Consider the following 14,318-nt stretch of genomic DNA (forward strand, 5'->3'; position numbering starts at 1 on the left):
TGAAAATGAGTCATAGATGCCAGGAATTGGAAGGGACCTTAAAGGTCAAACCCTTACTTGATGTCTAAGCCCCCTCTATAAGGTTGCTGCTGAACACCTCTCAGTAGGGGAAAACCTCTCTCACATTGCAGCACAATCCATTTCTGGACAGCTGTAGTTACCTTTAATAAGTGTCAGTTCAAAAGAAAAGTACCTGGTTTTTCTTGAGTCTTAAGCAATTCCCAGTTCATTAAGCCACATCAGTAGGTTTGATGCCTTAAAAATGAATGCAATAAACCCTTGGGACCCAGAAGTGAGACTGCACGTTTTAAATGTTAATTTCCTCTTTATCTGAACTGAGAAACATGCAAAATGACATTTCGCCAACTCGTTGGTATATTAATAGACCCAAGTCTAATAGGATTCTTAAGGTGATCTAAGTATAACGTATGCACGCTCCAGAGAGGAGGGAAAATCAGAACTGAGAAGTAGAAATGGGTAAGTAAGGAAATTACCTGGGGAAGAGCTTCATACATTCGCCTTTTCAAAAGCGCAACGTGGGCAAAGCTAGCTGGTGACAGCCCCAAAGAAAAATTGTCTCCCTTGATCATAAAGGACTTCACAGAAGAATTAGTCAACACATTTGAGATCAACTGTGTTGCAGTTAGCTTCACTAGTAAATCTTGGTCTTGAATTCTGGCTCATACCAATGGTAGCTAAAAATAATATACCTGGCATGCAATATATAAAGATTGGTTTCTTTAGTAGAATTCTGAGAAATGGAATAAGGTTCTGGTCAGTGGCTGGGGTGGGTGCATATGAAGGGTAGAAAAGAGTGATAGGAGAGAAACAAAGAGCTGTAATTTATTGCCACGTTGGTATTGAGTGCCAAGGAGTTTCCATCCTCCAGTTCTTTTGGATGGAACTATGGGAGGGCAGCATGAATGGTCTAAACAATACCAAGGAGTGAGCTGTGATCATTGATGGTGAAATGATTCACTTATTCTTTCATTTGGCTTTTACTATGTACAGAATATCTTTCATTTTGGCTTGATCACCCATGCCAAAATATTAATTTTCTTCAAGTCCAAACTTTAAGCCTCTGTCAAGGTTACTGGCTCTGGACAACTTATTGGCTCTGTTTTCTGTGGGGAAATGGAAGGAACCACAGTAAGAGATCGAAGTCACTATTTAAAATACAACCTTGATGTTGTTGGTTACTGTAGGGTCAGGTCTGACTCCTGGTGACCTCATGCACAAGGAAACTGTTCTGCACCATTCCCATGATTGGTTAGGGGCCAGAAAATGGTCCGTTGCGAACCATTGGCTGATTTTCCATTGTCACTGTTTGATTTTTGGAAGTAGAAACTAAGTTCCTTGAGGTCAGGGCTTTCTGTCTGCTTTGTTTACTAATATATTGGAAGTGCTTAGGATAGTCCTGGCACATCGTGTCCAAATCAGAAACCAAACCCATCGCCTTTAGTGGATTCTGACCCGTAGCAACCCTATAGTACAGAATAGAACTTCCCTATAGAGTTTCCAAGGAGTGGTTGGTGGCTTTGAACTGGACCTTTTGGTTAGCAGCCAAGCTCTTAACCACTGTGACACCAGGGCTTTGGCAAATGGTATGTGCTTAATAAATATTTGTGAATGGCAGAACCAGACATCATTATTGAGTGTAAAGAAACATATGCTCTAACAGGGTGGCATTAAAATGGTGCCATGCAACAGAAGTTTGGGTCTTAGAAAAAACAACCTATTCAGAGTTGAAAATGAATTTGGTGTCATCCAGGGCAAGTCTCATGTACAGTAGGAATCCTTGTCATTCCACCTGTGACAAAGGGTCCCACAGCTAGGGTTTGAACTCTTCCAGGGTTGGAGGCCCTGGTCCTTTGGGGTGAAATGTATCCCATCCCCAGAGAGCTCTAAGGGTTAGAAGTTCTTCCTTTAACTGCTGCCAAAGCTGCTTCTCTAATTCTCCATCCACTGGTGTCCTGTGAACACCCAGAGGGTTTGGCCAAGCCTTCTTCCATTCAGTGGCTCTTCAGATATTTGTTGACACAGTAGCCACCTGCCTCCTAATTCTTTAATTTTTTTTCATTGCAGCCTAAATATTTTAATTATTTCAACCTTATATATTCTGCATGTGAACCTTCTCAATGACCATATACCTATATTGAGGTAAGTGTTGGAGTCCTGTTCCATCACCATCTAGTGAATTCTGACTCATAGCAACCCTACAGGTCAGAGAGCTGCTTCGTAGAGTTTCCAAGGAGCGGCTGGTGGATTTGAGCTGCCGACCTTTTGGTTAACGGCCAAGCTCTTAAGCCAACTCCTTACCACTGCACCACCAGGGCCCCAGTACTGGGTGAGTTCTGGATTTGGGGAGGCAGGTCTATCCATAAGGTAAATTGTAGAACAGGAAAAGTTTCTCTTTGAAACATCCTTTCCCTTTTGCTTACATAGATTTTGCCTAAATATATAGCTTGAGGAGGCCTATAATAATGATTCACGATACTGCTCTTTGTTCAGGTATTTGCATATGCAAATCCTTTAACATAGGGAAGATTTTCATGGTGGCTTTCAGGCACAGTGCTGCCAGCAGAAGGATGTTCCTGCTCAGGGCTTTTGCTGTTCCCTCTGCCTGAAATCTGAAATGCTGTCCCCTTGACCCTAGTGGTTTGCCCTTCATCCTCTTTTAGTTTTTACTCAAATGTTATTTTCTAGGGAGGTCTTCTGGGTCTCCTTATTTAGAATTGCCCCAGTACTGGGTGAGTTCTGGATTTGGGGAGGCAGGTCTATCCATAAGGTAAATTGTAGAACAGGAAAAGTTTCTCTTTGAAACATCCTTTCCCTTTTGCTTACATAGATTTTGCCTAAATATATAGCTTGAGGAGGCCTATAATAATGATTCACGATACTGCTCTTTGTTCAGGTATTTGCATATGCAAATCCTTTAACATAGGGAAGATTTTCATGGTGGCTTTCAGGCACAGTGCTGCCAGCAGAAGGATGTTCCTGCTCAGGGCTTTTGCTGTTCCCTCTGCCTGAAATCTGAAATGCTGTCCCCTTGACCCTAGTGGTTTGCCCTTCATCCTCTTTTAGTTTTTACTCAAATGTTATTTTCTAGGGAGGTCTTCTGGGTCTCCTTATTTAGAATTGCCAATCCCGTCACTGCCCCAGCCTCTCAAATGCCCTTTGCTGCTTTATATTTCTTCATAAAATTTACTACCATCTAACATACCAAATGGAAACCCTGGTGGTGCAGTGGTTAAGAGCTATGGCTGCTAACCAAAAGGGCAGCAGTTCGAATCCACCAGGGGTTCCTTGGAAACTCTGTGGGACAGTTCTACTGTGTCCTTTAGGGTCGCTATGAGTTGGAATCGACTTGATGGCAGTGGGTTTAGGTTTTTTTTTTTTTTAACACACCAAATATTTACTTACATATTTTGTTCATTAGCTAAGTAAACTGTGGGCTTCATGAGGTCAGAGATATTTTTGTCTGTGGTATATTCCCAGGGCTTAGAACAATGCCTGGCTGTGAATGTTCATAAAACAAGGGAATCCATCCCTGTCTGTCTGTCTCTCTCTGTATCTATCCATCCATCCATCCATCCATCATTTTTTCTCTTTATCTCACCATCAATTCATTTTTTGTTTATTATCTATATTTATCTGTCTATCATCTATTTACCTATCATCTATCTATCCACCTATCATCTATTTATTTATCTACCTACCCACCCATCCCCCATCTATCCATATATGTATGTATGTATGCATGTATCTATCAACCAATTAATAAATAATCTATGTAAAGTCTAGAAGAATATATACCAAAATTGTACACGTGGTGGTTTTATTGGATGTTTTTGTTTATGTTCTTTTACTTTTCTTCATTTGAACATTTTCTAATGTTTCTTCTCATAATTCTAGAAAAAGGAAACTTTTCAACACACCACGCACCTTCATTTACATATCGTCTCTGGCTGCTTTCGCACCGCCACAGCAGAGTTTAGTAGTTATGACAGAGACCGTATGGCCTGCAAAGTCTCAACTATTTACTACCCAACTATCTACAGAAAAAGTTTGCTGAGCCCTGCTCTCCAGAAGTGGCTGTGGCTACATTTCACTGCCATTGGCTTGCTTTGAGAAAGCAGAAACTGCTGACAATATATACTGCACACTGCATCTGGTGCTCAGCTTCTCAGCTCTTTTTTGATGAGTGTGAAGCACAGAAGCTAGGCTTCCACCAGGGGTCTAATGAAGCACAGTGGATGACCAATGGACAGCAATTTCTAGTCCCCTGGGGTCACCTCGGAATCAGAGAGAAGTAACTGATGGCAAGAGCATCCAGGAAATGGAGAGATGAGGCCAGACAAAACTTCCCCACTCTTAAAAAGAGTTCTCTAGAATCTTTTTACATTTTAATGTCTAGAGGACAAAATTCTGCCTGCTAGTAGCTAGTGAACTGAATTTTGTCCTTAGAGACTTGCACGCTGCTCCCATTGACTTCAATGGAGGTAATGGGCCATTGGTCCCTCAACATCTGTGCTGGCTTCAGGCTATTTAACAAACCCCTAAACAGATTCCAGTGAAGTACTCTTTAATGGATACTCAACTGGTGAGGGGGCAGGCGCTGAGCACACCTAAGTTCTTCCTTTTCCTGCAGGTTTAGTAAGTTTCTTCTTTTTTATAGCTTAAAATTGCTGCTACCAAGAACCCTTAGTCAAGCAGTATTAAACCCATGTAGAGTCACAAGATGTCTACTTCTATTGATCTCAGTTGACCTGTTTACTCTCTGGGTTCCAATTTAATGGCTCAATTGATTATTCATTTACATTTTTAATGTCTTTGTAGGCAAAATCATTATAACATGAATGATCTCCAATGGGCAACATATGAAATCATTTTGGACTTTCAATTTCAATAAGTATTTATTGAACAACTGTGCTCAGGTGAACTTCACAGGGATAAAACAGTACCTTCTGGCTTCTTGTAAAAGATGATAGAAATGCCAGTTTGATTTTTCTGTTGTATAAAATGGGTGTTACTTATGGTGACTCACATGACATCAGAAGAGTGGTTAAGACATCACCTTTTGTGACAACTTTTCTCTGGTTATATTTTGTCTAAATGCAATTTGAAATCTACAAGAGTTATGCCACACCTCTAGCAGAACTCTTTCTTAAATTAAGTCTTTCTTTAATTAAATGAAGTCTCAACATCATCAAAAACCCTGGTGGCGTAGTGGTTAAGTGCTATGGCTGCTAACCAAAAAGTCTGCCGTTCAGATCCACCAGGTGCTCCTTGGAAACTCTATGGGGTGGTTCTACCCTGTTCTATAAGGTCGCTTATGAGTCAGAATCGACTCGACGGCAATGGATTTTTTCAACATCATTCACTGATTTGTTTTTCTTTTGGATGGTCCTGCTCTGCTAGTATTGGCAGAAATCATGAGAGAAGATGTTGCTGCAGAGACCACCACAGACTGAGAAATACCATGATTCTATTAGCTCATGGAATTCTCTATTTAACAAAGGTAGGCAACATGAAAGATCTAACTATGCTTACATTTAAAACATGCTAGTCTATCTCAAGGCTCTTTGAATAAGCTTGTTGGGGTTCCTTTGATAATATGTTTTCTTCCTTCACAACAAGTGGATGAATCTCTAAAACTGTGACAGTCTGTGGGCTAGTCTTCCAATATGACTATTTTGAATATAATATTTATGAATTACATGGCCAATCACCTACGTTCACTTCTTCCTAAAAGGAAATGAGGTATAAGAACATACACATTTCCAACCATAGTGCTCACTTTATCTGATGGTATAAAAGGGAAACAGAGTTCAATGTCAAAGAGGCTGCTCTCGTCCCCTGGGGAATAGTAAGTGCTAGTGCTTGGTGAAAGGGGCATTGAAAATCGAAATTGTATTTAAAAGTTTGAAAGTATTCATTTTCACTGAACATTTTATCAGTCTTATTACCAAATGCATAGATCAAAGGGAGTCCCCGGTGATGCAAAAGGTTAACAAGCTCAGCTGCTAACTGGAAGGTTGGTGGTTGAAGTCCACCCAGAGGTGCCTTTGAAGAAAGGTCTGGCAATCTACTTCTGAAAAATCAGCCATTGAAAACTCTATGGACATTGTGACACACATGGGGTTGCCATGAGTCAGACTTAATGTCATGGCAGTTTTTTTTTTTTTTTTTAAATAGATCAGAGAAAGAAAGCTTTCATCCTTGAAGAAAAGATACTCAGAAGGTCACTAGTATTGTTCCTTCCACATGTAATTACTAAACACTTGCTCTCTGTAACAGATTATAAAGATAAATAACATAAAATGCCAATTTTTAGAAATTTCCAGCATCATAGACATATACGCAGATAATTGTGATATAATGTGGTATAATGCCTGTGCTTACAAATTGTTATTGAACCCTATAAACATCTCAGCTTCAAAGAAGTGGATCCTGAAGAATGAGTGGGTATTCACTCCCCTGGGAGTTGTGCAGATAATCCTCCAAACTGAGGACCCATCCTCGGAAAAGGTCTAAAGCTGGGAAGAGCTTGCGGGTATGTAAGAAATAGTGAGTTCTTCATCCTAACTGATGGAAGGATAATGGGGGTATAGAAAGGCTAGAGTCTGGGTGAACAAAGATGAAAATGCAGGTTATGGCTAGATGGTGAAGGGCTTTGATTCTAACTGATGGAAGGATAATGGGGGTATAGAAAGGCTAGAGTCTGGGTGAACAAAGATGAAAATGCAGGTTATGGCTAGATGGTGAAGGGCTTTGATTAGAGGAGTTCTTATTTCATTAGGAGTCCCTGGGTGGACAAATGATTAAGCACTTGGCTGCTAAACCGAAGGCTGACAGCTTGAGTTTATCCAGAGGCACCTCCGCAAAAAGTCCTGGCAAAGTACTTCTGAAAGATCAGCCACTGAAAGCCGCGTGGAGCACAGTTTTATTCTGACACACATGGGGTTGCCATCAGTTGGAATTGACTCAATGGCAAGTGAGTTTGCTTTTTTTGGTTTTGGGTCTCGTTACGTGGACAATGGAGAGTCAATGGTAGTCTAAACTGAAGAAAAGGAGGCCTGAATGCTGACCAATCCTAAAATATAAGCAGACGGCAAAAAGGAAGTGCCAGGAAAAGAAGTATCAGAGTGGGGAGGGTCAGCGAGTTAGAGAAGCCAGAGAAAGCGCCTAGTGAGGACAAGACACTGAGCAGCATACGTCCATCCTTCATCCTAAAACAAGCAGGTCCAATGATACATACTTCACTAAGGGCTCATCACCAGAGCTTCGTACTCCCTTTTCCATGAAATAGTCAGCTTTATTGATAGAACCTCTAACTGAATTCCTCTTTGTGAATCTGCTTTAGAAGCTTTTGTAGACCTTTACATAGCTACTGGATCTCTGGTGGCGCAGTGGTTAAGAGCCTGGCTGCTAACCAAAAAGGTCGGCAGTTTGAATCCACCATCCGCTCCTTGGAAACCCTATGGGGCAGTTCTACTCCGTCCTATAGGGTTGTTCTGAGTGGAATTGACTTGACAGCAATGGGAGTGGGTTACAGAGCTACTAATCAATTTGGAATTGTACTCCATGGTAATTTTCAAACTTTCTCTGCATTACGTAAGGAATAGAATTGTGGCCACAGTCTTAACAGAGTTGGATGAATGAAATGACATCTTTAATATTTTGGTTGGATTGCAACATATATCAAGGTGATATTTATGTGAAAAATCTCCCTAAGTTTGATGATTGAAGGATCATTAGAAAGGATCAACTAACCATAAGAAATTTGAATTAGTTACACATGGCTTTCTGAAATTACTTTAGAGAACTCAATTAGCTTCGTATAAGAGATCATTTTTCAAGAACTACAGCTGGTGATTTTAATGCCTGTAGAACACTTTGGTTCCCTCTGTTCAAACCGGACTTTGCCAGGTGAAGTTTTATGCTGTGTGTCCCATACCTGTACTGTCTTCATACACCACAGTCACTGTCTTCCAGTTGTAATAGAGGACCAGGTCCAGGACCGCTCTGCTGATAGCCGCATAGTCTGGATGGAGGTTGATGTAAAACAAGTCCTTATTATCCACCGACGGATGTTTCCAGCGGGTCTGTATGTGCGGAACTTCGAGAGCATTGCAGATAGATTGCACAGCACTGACGGAGGAACTATGAGAAGGACCAAAGAGAGCAGCCACACCAAGAGCCAGCTGGTCACACGCTGATGTCCAGGCACAAAGAGGGGATGGAGAGGGAGGAAGGGAAGAGGGAGGAGGAAGAGAGAACTGTGTGAATTTAATTTTTCCTTTCACACTTCTTCTTTTTAGTCACTATTGAAAACTTTCCTCCTACTCCCCATCTGTGTATTGAGGAAATACACTCACTCGGTCCAATTTCCAATATTCCTGATATGTTAAGCTACCGATGGATGAAAATGCAGAACTGATTAGCAATACATTACAAGGCCAACTCGCTGCAAATAAAAACAAGTCACTGCTCTATAGGGTGGCTATGAGTCGAAATAGGCAACAGGTTTGGTTTTTTGGGGGTTGGTCTTACTTCATAACTTGTAATCAGATGGAGTCTAAATCGCTTGCTTGGTGTGGTCTTACCTGGGTACATTCAGGGGTACTCCACATGCCATTTGCCAAATGAAAGTCATATGAATTAAGTTCTGTCATATGGCAGGGTGGCAATGAAGGTATTAATGGGGTCAAATAATTCAAGAAAAGGACCCTCTGGGTGATCGCAAAGTGGTTTGGCTCCTGTCTTCCCGTAACTGGAAAAGGAGTTCCAGGTTATTGAAATACTGGGAATGAATGTTTGTAAGTGGTACTTATGCCCAGTTAAGCACAGAATGATGGAATAACATTGCTTAAAAGGGATCTTCGAAGACACTGGGCCAACCCACTCATGTCACGGACATTGGGATGAATCATGATCACTGGGCAGTGGCATGTATGAACCAGAGCCCAGGAACCCCATCTCAGTGTCTGCTGTCTCTCTACCTCAGTATCAGCCAACACATAGCCTGACAAAACTAAGTTAATGTGTATTTAAAAATTAATATTTACATTATGGATTTTTTTCCTTATAGTAGTATATATACTCATTGAGGGAATTTAGCCTACTTAAAAGTATAAGAAAGAAGACAAAAAAAAAAATCAGTCTTGTAATTCTATCATCTTAGATACTACCTATTGATAATTGGTTGTTTCAATTTATTAAAAAAATTGGGATTACTATATAGATATAATGTGATAAACTGCCTTATTTAACACGAGAATATACCCTTTTTTCCAAATCAGTACAAATTCTTCAGAAATACATTTTTAGTGTCTGTAGAATAGCCTATTTCATGGCTATATCATTATTTATTTAACTATTCCTATGATATTGGACTTTTAAGTTGCTCCTAATTTTTGGCTATTATAAATAATAACATAATCGTATTGTTAACTTCATACTCATAGCAACCCTATAGGTCGGAATCGACTCGACGGCACGGGGTTTGGTTTTCTTGGTTTATTGTTAACATGTTTGTTCTTATATTTTTCTCTGAATCTTAGATTACTCTCTTAGAGCAGATTCTCAGGACATGAATTACCAGCTGTAATTAAACAGTGTTGATATTTGAGTTTCTTGACACATACTACCAAACTCCTTTCCAAAAAGGTTGGGACGCTTTCTCCTCTCAATCATGTAGAATAATGCCTACACATTTTATGCCGGCAGTCATTAAATAGAAGCTTAATCATATCTTCAAATTTATATTTCAGTACTATTTTAAAGAAATTCAGATCTGCTGGGAGATAATAATTGAATGTCAGAATGAAATAATAGCTAAATTTATAAACAAAATTTTGTTAGTTTTTTTTATAATAATGTCATTCTGTAAATAAAAGTAGAAAAAGTATATGGCTTTGTAAAAATTACTTGCCTTGATTTACAGAAAATAATTAACACATAATTTTTCAATATCCATAGTCTAGATATCTACGGGGTAGCAAACATTGACAGCCTTTACAAGGAACGCTTCCTGATTCAGTGCTGAGTGACCACATGACGTATGGCAACGTATAGTTTATCACATGAAGTACCTAGGGGTAAACTGTCCTTTTCCCTCAGAAGTTCATTTCCTAGGTGTGTTTTCATTGGTTGGCAAGAAACAAATGAGAGTTTGTGAACTGCTGTTTTATCTTGCTTAAGCGGTGTCTTGAGATTCCTGCTAGTATTTAGCCTTGGGATGCTAATATTACTTGACAGAAAATCAATCCTTTTGAATTCCGCTTGCCAGCAAATTACCAGTTTTAAGAAGCTTTTGAGGTTTAATTTATAAGTATGGCAGATATTTCAGATCACAAGAAAGCTTTCAAATTTTATGTGGGTTGATGTATCACTGTTACATGTGATTGGCTTTCTCAGGTATTTGCTCCACAATGCGTGTAAGTGTGAGTGTGCATGTGCGAGCGTGTGCGTGCGTGTGTGTGCGTGTGTGTGTGGAGAGAGAAAGCAAGATCTAATCCACAGAGGTAATGTCTGCCAAGATGTAAACTTTAAAGTGCTGTGTAAACGTAAAGCTTTATTATTTGTTCATAGACAACTCTGAGCTGTATAGTATCTCCAACTCCATTCACCTTGAACAAGAAAATATTCTTATACTAAGTTCATGCCACGGGGGTGGGGAAAATCATCATACTTATTCACTTTCCATCTGTGCACCTAGGAAAAAGAGCATCACATTTGTTTGTAAAGAACACTAGGATTTTTGCATAAGGGTGTATTGAGCGAACACATCCTACAATTAACTAGGTTAATTCTATATGGAAACAACCAGTATTCAGTTACTTGGAAATCAGCACAAATATGGCGTCCATGGTACGCCACTCAAAGGGGGTTTTTAATGAGCAAGTTATTCCTCAATGAGGTAAAGAGCCCCTCTTATTCGGTGGTGACAAGCAGCCTTTGTTTCCACACAAACGCCTACATATAGAGACTCGACAGAGCCCTTGTTAGCAGCTAAGCTTCAACTATATCGAATGTGACTGTTCTTCAAAGAGTCATTCTAGAAGTGTCTAGGAGACGTCTACACAAGCCCTACAATTCCAAATGAATCTTTCCATGCGAGAAGCCTTGCAGTCTACATATAAATTAAATTACTGTTTTAGGCACTTGTCTCCCGTTCAGAAGAAAAGGAAAAACAAATGCAGAGATTAGTCTCACAAGCTAAATCTTCATATTTCTCTGAAATTGAGGACAGGAGTGAAAAAAAAAAAAAAAGTTTGAGAAGATGTTAGTTAAACTCAGTACTTTACGACCTGTTATAATTCAGGGCATGGACTATGTGTGTCAAGGGTATTTCCACATGCTGCATGGATATGACCTTCCACAAAGTTTTATTTGACGGCACTGTCCGATTTCATGGTGGTATCTCAGCTTCAGCAAGGAAAAACAGATCAAGCCTGACATTTTCCATTCACAGCTGAACCGGTTAATCATAGGGTCGAGGGCACTGAAGGGTAAGCTAATCAGAAAGGCCCAGAAAACAGTGCTGGGCAACATCCATTAGGTTAGTGCAGACTGTACCGGTCAGTGACTTTGAGGAGTGAAATTTCCTGCAATCTATTGGAGCCTAGATGTCTGCTTTGACAAAGGGCACATAGCGAAAAGGTGACTTGTAGACACATCCCCCAAAGAAGCTTTTAAAAGTGTGAAAAAAGAGTTACCTCTCCGTGAGGCTTCAAAACTATCAAAAAGGTTAATTCTCTGGATGTCATAGGTTAACGTGGTGTTAGGCATCAGGGTCCGGTTTCTGTTGATGTTGGTGACTGCAAACTTGAAAGCTAATTCTTCAACATTAACAGGTTCATTTTCCACAGTTTCAAAAATCCCTCCTGCAGAACAAAAGAGATGCACAAAAAGCATTAGTTACGTTAGTCACATTTTTTTTTTTTTTAATGAAAGAAGAATATTAACTATGCAAACTATAGACCCCAAACAATAAATATAGGAAAGGTCAGAGCAGATCCCAAAGCTGGTGTTCAAAGTGAAGTTTCTCCATGGGGGTCACCTTAAATAGATTCAGCTGCATACGTATGCTGAAGGTTTCAAATCCAATGCTGGATTGTATAAACCTTTCAGAGGGCAAGTATATTCTGAATACTGAGTACCAGGTTAAGTGCAACTGATAAAACAATGGAGAGAGATTTCAGTTTGGACATGAATCACACTGTGCTTGACTTGAACATTATTTGAGCTGTATCCAGGTAACCCATTGCTGTTGAGTCAATTCTGACTTACAGCGACCCTATAGGACAGAATGGAACAGCCCCATAGAGTTTCCAAGGCTGTAATCTTTATGGAAGCAGACTGTCATATGTTTCTCCCAAGGAGTGACTGGTGGAAGAGAACCGTCAAGCTTTTGATTAGCAGCCAACGGCTTAACCATTGCACCACCAGGACTCCATATCCTGGTAGAACCATCCTTTATTAGAATGAAGAACTTTCTATTCAGAAGCAGACAGTCTAGACTCTGGAGGAATCACACAGAGGGTTGCTTGAGGATGAGATGGGACATAGAGATACTTAGATTTTCCAGGATGAAAACATCTCTTGTGTATTTTGTGACTCAGAAATATGGGGCCATATTCCAGTACTTTCCAAAGTGCATGGGCAGGCTCAAAGAACTTTTTTTGTTTTTGTTTTTCGTCCTGCCCCAAAGCAAACTTGCAGCCTCTTTCTGGAGAAATGATTTCTCTCCACTGAGCAAGAACACGTGCCCTTGTGCTTAAAGCATTCCTCACAGAACTCAGCTCTGACTTTGCCTGAGACATTCACAACTGAGAGAAACAATTCAAACACTGTGAACTGCACAATCTAGACGTTCGTCAAGAGCTGCAGTGGGATTATCAATACACACGGGACTTAGAGCAGAAGCTCTCTTAACTGGCTTCCACTTAACTTACTCTTTGCTTGACCAATATTCCTCATTCCCTTTGAAAAAACTTACTTGCTGAACCCCCTGAATATCTGTAACTAGCAGGCTGCTCTTCACCTACTCTCGCCCTTGATCTATTCCTTACTGAAGGCCAGTTGTAGTTTTGTTTTTTTCTCCAAACTTGTCTATGCCAGATTGCTTTGCAAGTGCTTTAAGTTCTCTACCCAATCAGAAAGAAGAACATAGAGGAAGAAAAATCTGAGACTGAAAATCAAAAAATACAAATGACGCATCTCTAGGAACATTCTATTTTCTTAGAACTCCAGTTGACAGACCCTTATTAAAAGAAATAACCTTGATTCTACCTTGAAATTTTTAAATAAACAAATAGGCATCTATAATTTTTAAGTTATATGTGTATATATAACTTGTACATATTCATACATATATACATATAGAAAAAAAAAACCTTGTCAAGTTGATTTCGACTCATAGTGACACTATAGGCCAGAGTAGAACTGCTCTATAGAGTTTCCAAGGAGCCCCTGTGGATTTGAACTGTTGATCTTTTGGTTAACAGCTGTAGCACTTAACCGCTACACCACCAGCGTTTCCATACACACATATATAAAACTTAAAAATTATTTTAAAGTTACAAAAAAAAAAAAATTTTTATATATAAAGCTTAAAAATTATTTTTAAGTTATATATATACATATATCAAAACCAAAAAAACCAAACCCACTGCCATCGAGTCGATTCCGACTCATAGCGATCTTATAGGACAGAGTAAAACTGCCCCACAGAGTTTCCAAGGAGCACCTGGTGGATTCGAACTGCTTACCTCTTGGTTAGCAGCCATAGCACTTAACCAGTATGCCACCAGGGTTTCCTATACATATATATAACTTAAAAATTATTTTAAAGTTACGTATATAAATATATATAAAACTTAAAACTATACATATATATTTGTTGTGGCTATTGTGATTTCTTGCTAAGCTGGTTTTCTTTATTAAATTATCAAGTACTCTGCCAGATAGCAAAATCTAAGAATCGTATTGAACTGTTTTAGCTTCTTTTGGAAATGTTTCTGGTTTTTATGGGCTGCTTATGTAAGAGACGTTTATTTCTAGATCATTCCCTTGTCTTTTGAGAAACCGTAACTGAAAACATTTCCAACTATGTGACTAGATTAACCTGTAATTCTTTATATAAGAATCCATATTGGAAATTTATTCCAAAATCAGCATTGGTACAAATTTTGCTCTTCAAGTGAATTTGTGGTTTTCTTTTATCAGAACAATAGTTAGCCCAGGCTCTTGGGGATGGACTTTCGGCCTCTCTCAGAACTGTTTGTGGAGGCTCAGCAGCAAGTAAGAAG

General features: G+C 39.5%; 1 protein-coding gene across 9 annotated transcripts in view; it reads right to left on the reverse strand.

Annotated features, from left to right (window-relative positions):
* The window catches only part of GRIK1 (glutamate ionotropic receptor kainate type subunit 1), a 476,634-nt gene that overhangs the window by 169,283 nt on the left and 293,033 nt on the right, over positions 1 to 14,318 (reverse strand). For 6 of the 9 annotated variants that reach the window (XM_003410315.4, XM_010590326.3, XM_010590327.3 and 3 more), the window contains exons 2-3: positions 11,724 to 11,891; positions 7,961 to 8,218 (exon numbers count right to left, since the gene is read on the reverse strand). The exons of 1 other annotated variant lie outside the window; for it this stretch is intronic. In XM_003410315.4, coding sequence (XP_003410363.1) covers positions 7,961 to 8,218; positions 11,724 to 11,891 — 426 coding nt within the window. The remainder of the gene's footprint in view (positions 1 to 7,960; positions 8,219 to 11,723; positions 11,892 to 14,318) is intronic. 2 more of the 9 variants (XM_023548471.2, XM_064273155.1) reach the window with 1 other exon arrangement.

Source organism: Loxodonta africana, chromosome 20, assembly GCF_030014295.1.
Source record: "Loxodonta africana isolate mLoxAfr1 chromosome 20, mLoxAfr1.hap2, whole genome shotgun sequence".
Classification (NCBI taxonomy): Eukaryota; Metazoa; Chordata; class Mammalia; order Proboscidea; family Elephantidae; genus Loxodonta; species Loxodonta africana.